The sequence below is a fragment of the Perna viridis genome, chromosome 2, assembly GCF_037379345.1.
Source record: "Perna viridis isolate PV_CMFRI_1.1 ecotype Kerala chromosome 2, ASM3737934v1, whole genome shotgun sequence".
In the NCBI taxonomy this organism is placed as follows: domain Eukaryota; kingdom Metazoa; phylum Mollusca; class Bivalvia; order Mytilida; family Mytilidae; genus Perna; species Perna viridis.
Genome location: NC_142446.1, coordinates 377,897 through 393,819, shown reverse-complemented (window position 1 = coordinate 393,819; position 15,923 = coordinate 377,897). Strand labels below are relative to the sequence as shown.

Sequence of the window (15,923 nt, the reverse complement as noted above, 5' to 3'; positions counted from 1 at the left end):
TTTCTCAGATATTGAACATGCAGTCCCATAAAATGTTCACTGCGCTGTCCAGAGAATGTCTGATAGCGGTGGTGCAGGTGTTGGATTGTCCTCTGCTCCTGTGACCAGCTTGCAAAATTTCACAATCTGAAATCGAGAGAAAGCATCTGCAATCTCATTTTGTACACCACGCACATGCTCATTGAATATAGCAAAATTATTTCCAGCGGCTCACATAGTTAGACGTCGCATACGTTTTATAATAAAAGTCTTCTTTGAACAGCCTTTTCCAATTATTTGCACAGTTGAAATATTGTCAAAATGGAAAAAATCTTTTTTTCCTGTCAACTGATTTTCCCATAACACAACTGCCACAACAATTGGGCAAAGTTGTAGCAGTGCCATCGATTCTGTATAATCTTTCATATTGCCAAATTACCCTACCGGTGCACCTGGTCCATGCTCCCAGTTTTCAGGGGAGTCCGAGTTGCTCATTTGCTTTTGTTACTTTGTATGTATGATTTTAGTTACTTTATGTTCTTTGTTGTGTATGTCTGTTTTCCATGTCTGGTCTTGGTCCCTGGATTACATTCTTTTGATTACCGCTATAACCTTGGTTCCCTTGATTACTCTTTCTACATCCCAGCGTCAATAAATCCAATTCTAGATGATGCAACTGTATGTAATAATGTCCATGAACTGAATGTACCTGCCCAAAGAATCAGACTGTTTGTAACTGAAAGCACTGAAGGACTTTCTAACACACATAGAAATTAAAAAAGTTGAAAAACTTTCAATAAAATTGACACTGATTGCATGGACAAAGACAAGCAACTAATGCCTGATTTTGCGCAGACTTTTTGTATCGCGCTAGAACTCTAACAAATAGGCTTCTGAAACAGGGTTATGTTGCTACAAGATTGAAGTCATCACTATAGAAGTTTTATGGTCGTCATCATGAACTCGTGGATCGTTATGGTGTATCCATCTGCACCATGAAAACTGATTTATTCAACGGGTCATAGTTTTCCTTTCCTCGTTTGTCTACCCCGGACTTGACTTTTTAAGAGCAATTCGGCGGGTGTCTCTAGAAAAGCAGAGGACGCTTATCCTGCCGGTGCACCTGGTCCATGCCCCCAGTTTTTAGTGGAGTCCGAGTTGCTCATTTGCTTTTGTAACTTTGTATGCATGATTTTAGTTACTTTGTGTTCTTTGTTGTGCATGTCTGTTTTCCATGTCTGGTCTTTGTCCCTGGATTACATTCTTTTGATTACCGCTATAACCTTGGTTTCCTTGATTACTCTTTGAAACGGAACTGGTTAAACTTGTTCATACACGAGGCCTCAATGGGAACTTCATTAAACAAAAAACATACCATTTTCATGTAAAATGTCAAATGTATTATCTACGACACCAGAATATTTGCTTTATATTGACAAAAAGAGCTAATGTGATGAAGTCGGAGAAAGGAAGATCATCTATCAATACATCATTTATCTTTGGCGATGTATAGTGACAATAACCATGACTCCGCCTTTGATATTCGTCGAATTAATTTATCATTATCATTCTTAAATTGCATTCAAATCTGTATATTAAGTTGGTCGACTCGCAACTTAATTCATCATTACTTCTTCTGTGAAAATTTTGTTTTGTTTCCACCTGGAAAGGTTCAGACTACAAAGCCATCAACAGCAACTGTGAAACTGTTAAATTAGTCCTTTAGAACGATGTGGAGAGCTTGAAAGCGAGAATCTTATCCTATCAGATGGGGGGGGGTGTCAAAAGTAACATCCTTTAAAAAAAACGGCAACAACAGTAGGAAACTGATACTGCACCAACTAAATTCTCAATGAATTAAGATTTGTTTATAATTGCATCACAGATTTCTACCTAATATATGCAAGGTCTTGTGCTCAGTTACTCAGTCAGTAAAGGACTTCACAAAACAATAACATTAGTCCATTAAATTTTTAATTATTATCAAAATATAAACTTAACACAAACCACGTCAATTATACAAATCCGACATGGATTTAGAATGGTAAAGAATGACAAATTATATAGTGGAGCGGTTTAAGTGTGAAAAATAAGATTTTAATGCACAGGAAGAACACACACCTAATTTATACATCATTTGAAAGGAAAATATTTCTACTTTAATATAAAATTTGTTGTAAAAGTCGGAGGTGGTCTAGTTTTATGAAAAATGGGGGTAATATGGGAAGGGGTAATTTCATGAAAAAATAAAATTGTTTTTGAGTTATAATTTCGAAGACAAAGAAAGGGCATGAAAATGCCCTTTTTTAATAATCGTAAACAACTAATATTGCGAATTGAATGCAGTATTTAATGATTCATGTATGATATAGTTTAACGTCATAGTATGACGTTTTTTCGACATCACTCAAAACAACTCATTTGTTTAAAGTAAAACATTGTTTTTTTTAATCGCTCCATTCGTCAAATGATTGTAAAAAGTAGTGGATTTGTAGGTTTATTCTTTATTTGTTTGATACTAAAATCAAAGGACATATAATTATATTTTATGTACGATTTTTTTTTACAAGTCTTAAAACGAACTTAAATATATCCTTCACAAATTTGAAAAAAGTTTCAGGTGCATTAAACTCTTAAAATAAAGCCCTTTCCCCATATTGACCGCTACACTAATATCAGCATGCAAGTTTGAACAACTTTTCATTACTGTTTTGAGAGTATGATCGCAGCACAATGCAGACAATTACCTTACATTTGAAATGACATGCTTGCTTTTGGCGATATGAATAACTTTGATATATATGATGGATATAACAATTTTACCTTTTTCTTAAGTATCCACATGATTATCAATTACCCGACAAAAACAAAGTATTGAATCAAACGTCATACATGTGTATATGTAGTAATTCACCTTAAGCTGTGACTTTATCATAACTAATAACGAAGTTTTCGAAAAATTATTCCCTTAATTTGAGAAGAAAACATGTCTGCAAAATTGGCTGAACATATAGGTTACTTAAACAAAAACCAGAAAAAACGTCACTTATAGCAAAACATTTCGTAAAATCATGTTTTCAAAAAATATGACAGTTTAGGTCATCGGTGGATCGGACAGTTCTGGCTTGACAAACACTATATGGAAAGTGTAACACGTCAAAAGACGATTGTGTTCATCATAATGGAATCAATACATTTCTATGTTTTTTTTCATAACATCAACTAAACACTTAAATCAGAATCTTGGGCCCTGTCCACAACAATTTGGTAGCATATCCCCCGACCCCCTCTGCCTCATTTTATTTTTCGATGCGATCCGGCCATGAAGAGTATATTTTTTTTGGCATTGTGTTTTGCAGATCTCATGGTTTTCAGTTTAAACGACGAAAAGCGCAATGTAACAGCTAAGGTTTTGTTTTTATTTTATTCGCCTCGATCCTCTTGGTCATGTATAATAAGCATAATTGATACCATTATATTACTGGTTGTAAAAGGCTTTTTTTGTATCACATATTCAATCGCATGTATTTATCACAATTTGCTTTTCAAAAAACATAACAGATAACTATCTTGGGAGCATTTCATCAAGATCTGCTATTGTATAAGCTACTACTGCCCAAACTGCAGAACATAGGTTCATAGCCACTGGGTTCTGGACTGTCATTGTGTCACCTGCAAAACAGCATATATAAAAAAAAATTATGATAAAATTGGAAAAAAAAATAATTATAGACTTCCACCTTGTGATACAGTACTTAATGATTCATTACCTATGACATTCCTATATTAAAGGATTTCATCAATGTATTATATGTATCAATGTATAACCCATGGCATTCTTAAATAAAAGAATTTTATCAATGTTCTACCTATGGCATTCTAGTATCAAGGGATTTTAACAATGAATTACCTATAACATTCTTGAATTAAAGGACTTTATCAATGTTTTACCTATGGCATTCCTATATTAAAGGACTTTATCAATGCATTACCTATGGCATTCCTATATTAAAGGATTTTATCAATGTATTACCTATGGCATTCTTAAATTGAAGGAATTTTTTTATAATGTAATTTAACTACTGTTGTCAATAGACTGAAATAGCAATTAATTTCCTTATTTTTAGGCTATACTTATGTTTATTCAACTTATTCAAATTCTTAACATAACAAGAAAATACCGAAGCGTTAGTAGTGGAATGATTCAAATACGCCAAAATCCCCAAGAACATGGCCTAAGACGATCTACATACAAAATGAAGCGACCCGAATAAAATAGATTACACATAAAAACTGAAAAAGTAATCAAAGGAACCAAGGTTATAAGTAGTATACTATGAGTTCTAGCCTTAGTATTTTTCAGGTGGATTAGCCCCAATGTGCATGCGCATGACGTCACATCCGGTGGTCAAGGACCGGAAGTGGACCTAGGGTATGACCGGAAGCGACCACTGACCATTCTGGGCAATGATCACTGACTACTGACCATTCTGGACAATGACCACTGACCACTGACCATTCTGACCCCTGACCCTTCTGACCACTGACCCTTTTGACCCTTACCACCCCCACGCTATAGTGTATTAGTCCGACGCGGACGAGTTCAAAACGGGACCCGCCTTCTCATCAGCGTCGTCTTATGGATTCGAATCGTTAATTACAAAAAAAAACACTCATTCATTAGCGTCGTCCTATAGATTTGAATGTGTTAATTGCGACCAATGAAATTCAAACGTGTGAGATCCAATCGCGTGCGGTCGCGGGGAGGATAAACACTCCGGACATTTTCGAAATCGTCATTCTCTCGCGGACTTCCAGAAGAGATAAGGTAAGAATATTAACCTCGAAGTTAGCTTTTGGCGCATGGTTTCCTCCGCGGTTTGGGTTCATTGTAGTGTTTGTTTGTGTTGAACCAAAGCCTCGAAGTAAGTTTGCTTACTTGCAACCAGGAGCCCTCGTGGGTCAGGTTCAGTATTGACATTTTTTTTGGTTTTCTGTTGTAGAATGAATTCCCAGAACAGACCCAACCTGACTAAAAAGTACGTGAAACTGGTGAAAGAAACACGTACCGAAAAAGTGATACCGTATCTTGTAGAATGTGGTATCTTATCCGAAGAAATGAGCGAATACATCGTGAATGTATAACAATCGATTTGGTCAGTATGGCGTCAATGTCTTTCGTGTTCATCATGCACTGTAGTTAACAATTGCTGTTTCTATCTATTTCGATGACGTTGTCAAATTCGGCATACAATACGACGTTGGTGGTGGCTTGAAGGGCTTCCGAAAAAAGAATCTCTACTCTCAGGTTGCCTTGTTTTATCAGCTGAAATGCTCCCACTTCCGACATGTCCGATGTCAAATCAAAGGCGAATAGTGTGTATCCTTTGGCGTAGTCTTCTCTCGTGATGGCGTTTCATTCGTCCTGGTACATTTTCCCGGCCGGTGCTGGTGAAGAGGCCCATGTAGCTTTTGATGTATCCTCCGGTTGGAAAATTGGGCTGCAGTGGCTGGGCCGGAACCTGTCGTCCGTCTACGTTGAGAGCTACGAAATTGATCTTGTTGTGTTTGAAATCGTAAAGATTCTTTGTAATGGTGCCGTTCAGAGCATCGCTGTCTATGCATCCAATGATAAGCCTTTTCGGTAATTGTCCGAGAAACATGTAAATAATATTTCCTCTCGGTACGGTGTAAATCTTGACTTCTACTCTCCTGATGGGGTACTTGACGCTGGTTTTGGCCAGTGCACTGGCGTGAGCCATTTTAATGGCGGGACTCAACTGTACTTTTCTCACCAATTGCGAAATATTCTTGATTTTTACTTTATAGTTGTTGGCGTCTCCGCAAAGCGAAAATTCGTCGGGGCTTCTTAATTTCAGCTTCAAATCTACGTGGTTTAGGAGATATTTGTCTTGACAAAACAGATCCAAGAGAATTTTTCCCATCACTTGTATCGATTTAATCCCTGCCGTCAGTGTCTTCCTTTTGGTGAATCCCTTCTTGTTTGCCGTTCTGTCGGCCATCAATCCTGCCGTATCCGTTTACCACATGGCACTCGTCCACTGAGATTCTTTTGCCGCGGGCCCATAACTTAATAGCGTTTCTATGTATGCTCTGTAAGGATAAGTACTCGTCGGTGGCGACACCAGTTTTTCGTTCAAACTGACAATGATGTCGCTAAACAGGGAAAGCTTCCACACATTGACGGGTCACACGTCTTTGTGTGCGTCTAAGTCGGTTTCATCCTTGATGACTATCTGTGCTTCTACGGAGAGATAGGTGTTTGCCAGATCGATGTAATCTTCTCCGGCTCCGCTGACTACGAATTCGTAAGGTCCTTGATCCGTCAAGGCCGAAGTGATGGCCAATACCCATGTTCCACTCTGGTCAGCGTAGGTGGAACAGCAAACAAATTCAACTCTGATTTGGCGCATTCGCATGATTTTGGGTGTACGAGAGCCATGGTTTATATGAAGATATCACGAGGTCCGTTCCGTTTGCCAGTCTGACGTCGTCTGGGCTTCTTTTTTTCTGGTCTGCGCTTTTATAGGTCTCTCGCCGGGTGGTCCAACACTGTTTAGTGCTTTCTGTACAATATTCCGACCGGCCGATTTTATTCTGGTTTGGAAAGCTTTTTTTCACGTTCTGTCCTTCAATCACGTCGCACGCCAGGTTGAGTCCAGTCTTTAGAGCTTCTTTTCCTATATATTTTGTTCCTCGTTTAACAGTGGATCGGCCGATTTAAACAAAAAGTGTTTTCTTTCCACAAGCTTTCCAGTTGTCCGCTTCGCTCGCTGTCCTCTGCATGACTGAGCCGTTCAGGGTTTAACGTCCTGTTTTATAAGGTCGTCTTTAAAGATCCAACTGTGGAAAGTGTCCGGGTAACCCAACCATTTGACCAAGTACTGTTCTTGCCGTTCTTTCTTCCTCTTTCTCAATACCGTTTCTATTTCATACACGTCGTCGTTCGTGATCACTTTCTGTAATTCCTCGGCGTAGAAAATCCCTTCCAACGTTTCGCCACTGTCGACTTTCACGACGTACACGGGTGGCTTCGTCTCGATACACATGACTACCGTGAACAGTTCTCGGGTCCAGCTTGGGGGTATCCCTTTTCAAATGTTCGCTTATACTTTCCGAGTCTGACTCTATCTCCGGTAATAAATTTACACTTCTTGGGTTTTCCTTTGCCGTACAATCGTTTAGCTACGACGGTTTGATTGGCCCAGTTGACGGCTTCCGGTGGCATACCGATGGATCTGTGAATCGTTCTGTAAGAGTCTACCATGTATTGAAGCACGTCAAGGAAAGTGAGAGTTTCTCTATGGGTAAACTGTTTCCACATCTTGGTCTTTAACGTTCTGTTGAAACGCTCTATGATACTGGCCTTGGTTTCGTCGTTATATGTAGTGAAAAAGTGAACGTCCTTCTCTTTCAAAAATTTTTGAAACACTCTATTCGTAAATTCGGTTCCTCTGTCTGTCTGTAGTCGTATGGGAACACTTCCTTCTTCTTATCGGAACGACCCATGCATATCTGGATAACACGTCTATACAGGTCAATAGATACTTGAACCTTTTGTTGTATGAACTCAGTTTTGCTACGTCCACCAAGTGGACTTAAACAAATACTTAAACTAAAAAGGGGGCGAAGGACACAAACCACGAATGAAATCATAGAGAAAAAAAAATTAAATTCCGTAGTTCCGTTGTAATTGTAACTACAAGAGTCTATGTGTAAGAAGGTTTAAAGGAAGAGTTTATTCAATTAGCTATACTGACCAATTTCATTCAATTATTCAAGGGAAATAACTCTTACCAGTAAATACAAATGTTGGTGGTAAATAGTTGCTATCTCTATGATTTCATGTTTCCTAAGTGATCTTCAGTCTTAAAACTTTGTGTACTTAATATAAATATATATACCATCTGTGTGATGCCAGTAAAAATATCTGCCATTATCATTAGCTAGACTGCCTCCAGGTACACCAGCATCAATCCATTTAGCTATATCTGTTCCACCACCACCTATGTTCAGCATGGTAGCATTAATAGACTTCAGGAGGCTAACAACATATGTCATTACCTCTGTAGCCTTCTCATTTCCTGTAGTATTATAAAATATGACTCAAATTAATTAGCCTATTAAGGCTTAGAATATAAAAAAGATATGTTAGATGGAAATACAACAAACTAAATGTTTGGCATATCTTACAAAAAAAACCCAAATATACCTCAACATAAAAGAAGACAATTTGACCTTCTTAAATAAAGGAATATTTATTCATAAAAATAACCAAGACAAAACATATTGCTGAGCGAACTTTTCAAAACATAAATTGATGTCAAAAACATTTGGTATCCCGAAAATAAAACATGTCAGAATACTAGGTATCCAGAAACTGTTAAGAAAAAGTATTCCTTTCCTAATCATACATTTTCATGCAAAAAGATTTGTTCGTTTATTTACTTTGTCTCTTTAAATTAATGTACCTTTAAAACTGATTCCATATGGTGTAAAAGTTCCATCATCAGATTCCAGGACCAAGTCATAATTGTCCACATCAACCTCAAAGACAAGAAATGATAGTATTATATTTCTTCATGGAAAATGAATTGACATTCAGTAAAAGCATTCTTTTATGTATTATCCTAGAAAGATTGAATTCGATCTAATTTTCTCTGAATCTTACTCAGTTATTTCTAAAATAATATTTATTTTCGTTAGTGAGCACTGCTTTTCCGGAACTTATTTTATTGTCGATGAGATAGCATTATTTGCAAGTTAATTAATGTTAAGACATTTACATTTATTGCTTCAAAAGATAACATACCGATAAAAAATAGAAGATTCCATTAACACTGATTTCACTGTTAAGCTTGTTATACAAGGTTCACAAAATAGGAGCAAGGAACAACAAGTGCAACAACAACAATATATGTTTTTTCCAAGTAATGGATTGAAGTTTTAAAAAAATGACTTCAAATATCAAAACAAAAACTTAAATAATGTTCAATCACTTCAGAGATCAGGATTCAAAATAATGATGATATACTTAAAAATTTAGAAAAAAGTGAAAAAGACTAGATAAGTTCTGTATCCAATAATATGCAGGTTGCTTTAAATACTTGTCTGTAAGTGTGTAAATATATCACTTCAGTAAAATCAATATCAATATACAACGCAGGAATTAAAGATATTAATTTATCTGTTTATGTTCAAATTGTAATAAAATTAAAGATGAGGAACATTTTTTATTGTATTACACTAAGAATTTAGAAACAAGAAAAGCATGTTTTGAGAAAATCAAGATAGAAAATTTCTTATAAAGTTTTAAAGGATGACTTAGGGAAAATCAAATATACCCTACCAACGTTAGCACTTCGACAAACGCTGGTTATTTCTTAAAACAGTCAATAGCACTGAGGACCTTTCAACAAAAACAGTCAATAGCACTGAGGACCTTTCAACAAAAATGAATCCATATTTGATCATCATTTGTTGTTATTATATTGATTTGACTGTTGTGTCATTTTTATTATATAGCTTTAAATAAATTGATCTGTGACATCATGAAAGATGAGTCACCGCGGGTATACAGTTTATTTGTTCGACATTGAAAAGAAAGATAATTAAGTTGTCTTTTATCTTGAATATAAATTGTATAAATTCTGGTGGGGAAAATTTCATTAAAATAGTATTAATGAATACTGCGAACAAAAGTCTCATCATCATCTGAAATAAGGTCTATTGGGTCTGGTTTATGATACATTTTTTATTTTTGTTTTGTTTTTGTTTTGTTTTTCTTATTTTTTTGTTTTTTTTTAATTGTTTTTGTTTTTGTTTTTTTGTTTTGTTTGTTTTTTTAATAAATTTCATATTTTGTAATATTCTGTACAACTACTATAAAATTATTTGTATGTAAACATATTTTGTAAATTGTATTATGCCCATATAGGTCTTAACCAATTATTAAAATTGTGTGTGATAAAGTTAATATTTAGTATTTGTAAAGATGTTAATTCAACAAATAGAAAAACATTATCTTTATACAATCTAAAAAGTCAAAACATTGAAATTCTCACCATAACCATGGAAGTTTGAAATTAAACTCCAATTGCACAATTATATCATAAAGTTGGGAACGTTTATTCTGTTTTGGCAAGTACTAAACGACCTTGAATCATATTTCTTTGTAGAATGCTTTATTCTGGTCTGACTTTGGTTCAGTTTGATAGAGAGGATTCCATGTCTTATATCTTGGTTCAGTTCAATTAAGTAGATTATGGGCCTTCTATCGTAGGTGTGTTTGATCCAGTAGGTTATGGATCTTGTATCCTAGTTATATCCGATTAAGTGGGTTCTTGGACTTGTACCCTGGTTCAATATGATTCAGTGTGTTCCTGACGTTAAATCGTGAGTCAGATTGATTCAGTGAGTCCCCAGTCTCATATCCTCGTTCAGTTTGATTAAGTGGGTTCTAAGCCTTATATCCCAGTTAAATGAATACAAAAAATACAAATCATATTTATTGCTTTCAAAGAGTTAAAAACCAAAATTATTGAAATAGGAAGCTAAATTACGTTCTACCATGTGCAATACAAGGAATAAAGCCTCAGTGTTTTGGCATTTTGAAATTTGTAATACTGCAAATTTGGATAAATATAATAAATAAAATTTGATTCAGTGTAATTTGGGTCTTATATCCTAGTTCTGTTCAATGTAGATCAATGTAGAGGGTTCTTGGCCTTATGTCCTGGTTCAGTTTGATTAAGTGGGTACCATATATCCTTATGCAGTTTTATATATGTTTTCCTTTACCATCGATTTCTAAGCGTAGGTCAAAATAAGAGGCTGACTTCACAGTGTCTGTAATATCCTTTATCTCAAGTTCTTTAGTATTGGGCCTTATATCCCGGTTCACTTTGATAAAGAGGGTTCTGGCCTTGTATCCCGGTTAACTTTGATTAAGTGGGTTCTGGGTCTTGTATCCTGGTTCAGTTTGACTAAGTGGGATCAGGGCAATGTATCCTGGTTCAGTTTGATAAAGGAGGTTCTAAAGCAATGTATCCTGGTTCTGTTTGATAAAGGGAGTTCTAAAGCAATGTATCCTGGTTCAGTTTGATGAAGGGGGTTCTAAAGCAATGTATTCCGGTTCAGTTTGATTAAACAGATTCTGGTCCTTGTATCTGGTTCAATTTGATAAAGTGAGTTCTGAGCTTGTTTCTTGGTTCAGTTTGATTAAGGGGGTTCTGGGCCTCGGATCCTGGTTCAGTTTGATAAAGGGGGTTCTGGTCCTGGTATCCTGGTTCAGTTTGATTAAAGGGGTTCTGGGCATCATACCCTGGTTCTGTTTGATAAAGTGGTGCTAGGCCTTATATCCTAGTTCAGTTTGATCAAGGTAGGTCCGGGCTTTTTATACTAGTTCAGTTTGATTAAAGTGGCTTCTTGGCCTTTCATCCACACTTAGTGGGGTACCTGACTTACATACTGGTTAAACCTAATTGAGTTGTTTCTTAGTTTTGTATCCTGGTTCAGTTGATGACTCAGATGTTATTTTAAAGCCAGGTGTACAAACATACATAAAGTAATATGTATAATTTAGCAATGTGTAGTATTGGTTTTTACAGCAAACGAAGCAGGTTATAGTATAAATACATAACTATAACCAAATCAATAATAAAAACCTTATGTCTGTTAAAATACTGGTCTCCTCCATAACCTCCTTCTTCCTAAAATAAAAATATGGTTGACATAAGTTTTTTTGTCATGTGATTGTATATATATAAATATATTTGAAAGGAATCATCACAATTAAACAGTAGTAAAATATTTTTTTTACCTTTTGAAAATTGCTTGTTACCATTCTCCCATGAAGCAGAACCATTCAGCAATATATATATATATATATATATATATAAGGGTCTGAAAAATTCCCAACGATGTTAGAACTGTCAAATATGCAAATGTTTGGTCGTTCCCTCCGCGGGACTCGAACTCGTACCCCTGTGACATCTATGGCAACACCGCCTGTACTAAGTCCAGCGCCCTATACCCCTCGACCAGCTAGGCTATATAAAAATATAGCTTTCGCTGGCCGGGTCATTCCTCCTCGTAGGATTAATCTGGGACTGTAATTAGTACACGATGTATGGTAGTACGGGACAGTTCATCTGGGTGTCATTATGTAGGATAGAGGATTAAATTGATGATGCATGTCACAACATCGTGTACACATTGTTATATTGGCTTGAAAGGTTCCCTATACTTTTGTTGTTGTCATTGCACCCATAATGTATTGCAGTACCTAGTCTGCGTATCCAGTACTCCTCTCTTTCCCTATGATAGTTTTTACTTAGAACGGGACTGTTCGTAGGATGGTAATTTTTTTTCTAAAATACGAACTTTCATGGAGAGGATTGCATGATCTTGTTGATTAAAGTGTTGATAAATTGTCGGGAATTTGGTGGTGTTAATTCCCGAACGATGACCGCACATTCTTTTATTTAATCTTTCTTGCGTTTCTCCGACATACATTAAACCACAGAAGTTGCATTCTAATCCATATATTAAGTTCGTTGATTTGCAACTTAAGTCATCGTGACTTCTTGTATGGAAGGTTTTGTTTGTAAGGGAACTGGAGAAGTAAGGGTCGGTTATAAGAATGTTGCATGTTTTGCAATTTTAATACCACATTTTGATATGGTACAATGTGCTTCGTCATCGTTGTAGTCAAATACATCGTTTAAAGTGATGGAACATGGTTTGATAATTTTAAAATAGTCAGAATTTTTGTACTGGAATAGATGGTCTGCAGACTGAACATGTGATTGGGTACTTTTAGTTGATCTGGTCGTGGCACTTTCCATACCAGATGTGAGTGTGCTAAGATTCCCATCTGGGGACACCACATACTTATAAGACAACAGAGTGTCCGATCTGCTGTCAGGTTCGGACCTTTTTATACTGGGCAACGTCCGAGCCAGTTTTCCTTTCATTCCTCTTGTTAAAACCATTAATATTAAAAATTGTATTACTGGGTTGATTACTGGGGGAACCAAGGTTATAGCGGTAATCAAAAAGAATGTAATTCAAGGACAAAGACCAGACATGGAAAACAGACATACACAACAAAGAACATAAAGTAACTAAAGTCATACATACAAAGTAACAAAAGTAAATGAGCAACTCGGACTCCACTAAAAACTGGGAGCATGGACCAGGTGCACCGGTAGGGTAAGCGTCCTCTACTTTTCTAGAAACACCGAGTTGCTCATAAAAAGTCAAGTCCGGGGTAAATGTCTTAAATGTTTGCCTTTCAAGGGCAATAACTTTAATAAGGAGTTGCCCGAAATGTTGACTCAGAAGATTTTGGTAGGACTTTTCAAAGGTAAGGATCATTTCATCAACGAAAGTTTCTTTCTATCTATAATTGTTTTCAAGACATTGGCTGAAAACTCCTAAAAACAACCATTTTTCGCCTTTCAAGGGCAATTACACTAACAAGGAGCCGTCCGACAAGGAACATTCAAACCAAGTTTGGTTCAAATTGGTCAAGTAGTTTCAGAGGAGACTTGAAAAATTGCTAACGACGATAAACGCCATTTGGCCAAATAAGCTAAAAATGGCAAATAATGTCGTAGCACTCCCCCTTTTTCTGAGGAACCCGACTGGCGCCCTCCTTTTCAAAGTGTCTGCATCAGCCCCTGACTTCCACTCTCCACATCGCAAATCTGTATTATTCTTCCATTCGCTCCACTGTCCACATCACAAGTATTATTTTTAATAACCTACTCTGTCCATAATTACCCCTATATGTGAATACTTCTGTGCACATCACTAGTCATATTGTTTCGAATACCCTCTGCCCATAATTACCTCTCCTGTCCACATCACAAGCCGTATTGTTCTCTTTGGTCTTAAACCAAGTTGTCTGATCAATGATAATGCCTGAAAAATACGAATATTTCCAATAAGAATTTTCAAAAAATTTCTGCAAAGAAAGAAAAGAAAAAAACAATGTCCCCTAAAAATCAAATGTACTATAAGTTACATCTAAATATATCCCGTATGTACATGTCTCATCCCAATTATCAATCATACCTAATCACTACAAAATACTTCGCAGGGTGTAGCAAATACGACCATAAAAGTGAACCCCTCAACATTTGGGGAAAGTATGGACACAACTTCACGCCAAATACAACTCTGACTTGTTACTGATTATGACAAAATATGTGTCACAGCATACTTTCTTACAAAGAATGAAAGTTTTAAACTTTAAAATATATGCAAATAGACATTTACCTAATATGGCTAAAAACTAAATAAATATATATACAGTGACAGTAAGAATATGTCAAAGAACCCCTACAGACCAACTAGACAAAATGTATGAAAAATATCAAGAGTCCCATGCACTGTTATTCAAGTCATTGTCTAAAAACAGAAAATATTTGTTTTATAACCCATTCTTTCTTTAACGGTTAGGATATTGATGATATGGACCATGTAGTTTAATTTCATAGAGATATATGCTTTTATACTCAAGTTAATGCGCAGAAAACAGAAAATGTTTGACAAAAATTCGTGAATTCATACACGGTTATTCCCAAAATCACCCCAGCCTGTGTTTTGTAACGTGAAACCTTCTAGTATTATTTCATAAAGATCCGTGCATTGTTACTAAATAATTGTCTGGAAAACGGTTGCTATAATCATCTTTTAAATGAAAATTTCCACTTGAAACATACAAAATTATAACCCATATGTACTTATAAACCCTAAATTTGTGGTTTTGTAAGCTTTTAACACGTTTTATGCCAAAATAGTGCATTTGAAGCTCATTGCATGAAAAATCACAGAAATCTGAAACCTTGTATCAAAGCACAGCATAAACAACATTAATTTCTAAGATGTAAAGCATTTTTTTTAAATGTGTAGGGGTACTGGCAGCTCTTTTTAAACCAGCACTCCACAGTATTGTAGAACTGCCTAATTTTGGTCTTGTAATCTGATGCTTTATAACATTTATCACTTTAAAAAATTGTCAAGCTTCTGTAAATCTATATATCTAGAAATAGCTCAAGCCAAGGCCTTCAGGATGCAGGAAAAATTTTCTGGAAAAAATTACCCACAGCAAATAGGTTTACCATAGAAACCATGCAAAAATATGCGAAAATTTGCAAAAAAGTTCATAAAATCAGGTTTAAACATATCAAATTTCCTGCAAAATATCTTAAATTTTTATTTCATCCCATGAAACTGTCCAAACTTTTTCTTTCGAAAACCCCATCCTCATATGGGCATCGCCGGTTAGATTTTGAGCTAATTCACTTTGTAATCCACTTATTAAATTTAGCATGGTAAAAAACTGACTTACTTTCACTTCCACAATGAAGTCAAATTGTCATTGAAAAAAAGCCCTTTCAACATTGAAAATATATAAAACATTGCAAAATACTTTGAAGAGTCCCCTTTTTCAGAAAATGTTTTATCAACAATAGATTCTTCATTTTTAATCACTATAGCAACCACCAGTTTCCATTAATTTCATTTTTCATCTCTAGCCAAAAGTGCGAAACTTAACTAAATTGTGGAGTGCTGGCTATATACAGGTGATGATTTTATCTTCAGCATGTTAAAAAGAGCTATAAAGTAACATTTATAGTTTAATTGTTCATAACAAAGTCTGCAATACTATTTCCTCGTTTCAAAGCTGCGATGGGTGGTCATTCAAATAATTGAAGGAATTCAGGGTCATTAATTAAACAAGACCAACTACTGGTGCTTTCGTAGCAAAGACGAGATTGTGAGTAATGTTGTATATTTTGTTACAAATGTTAATAACTTTTTACACGTATTTCTTTTATTGACTTTAAGTCTAAGAGCACACACTCTGCTAGTGGACAGAGCAAGCTACATATTTTGCTGAATTTCACAAG

At 35.8% G+C, this 15,923-nt stretch overlaps 1 protein-coding gene across 1 annotated transcript in view; it reads right to left on the bottom strand.

Moving 5' to 3' along the window:
- Nucleotides 1-1,936: 1,936 nt before the first annotated feature.
- LOC148623222 (carboxypeptidase Q-like) overlaps nt 1,937-15,923 on the bottom strand; it is a 40,544-nt gene continuing 26,557 nt past the window's right edge. The window contains exons 10-14 of the mRNA XM_088564883.1: nt 13,858-13,929; nt 11,667-11,711; nt 8,472-8,547; nt 7,905-8,084; nt 1,937-3,651 (exon numbers count right to left, since the gene is read on the bottom strand). Coding sequence (XP_088421009.1) covers nt 3,545-3,651; nt 7,905-8,084; nt 8,472-8,547; nt 11,667-11,711; nt 13,858-13,929 — 480 coding nt within the window. The 3' untranslated portion in view covers nt 1,937-3,544. The remainder of the gene's footprint in view (nt 3,652-7,904; nt 8,085-8,471; nt 8,548-11,666; nt 11,712-13,857; nt 13,930-15,923) is intronic.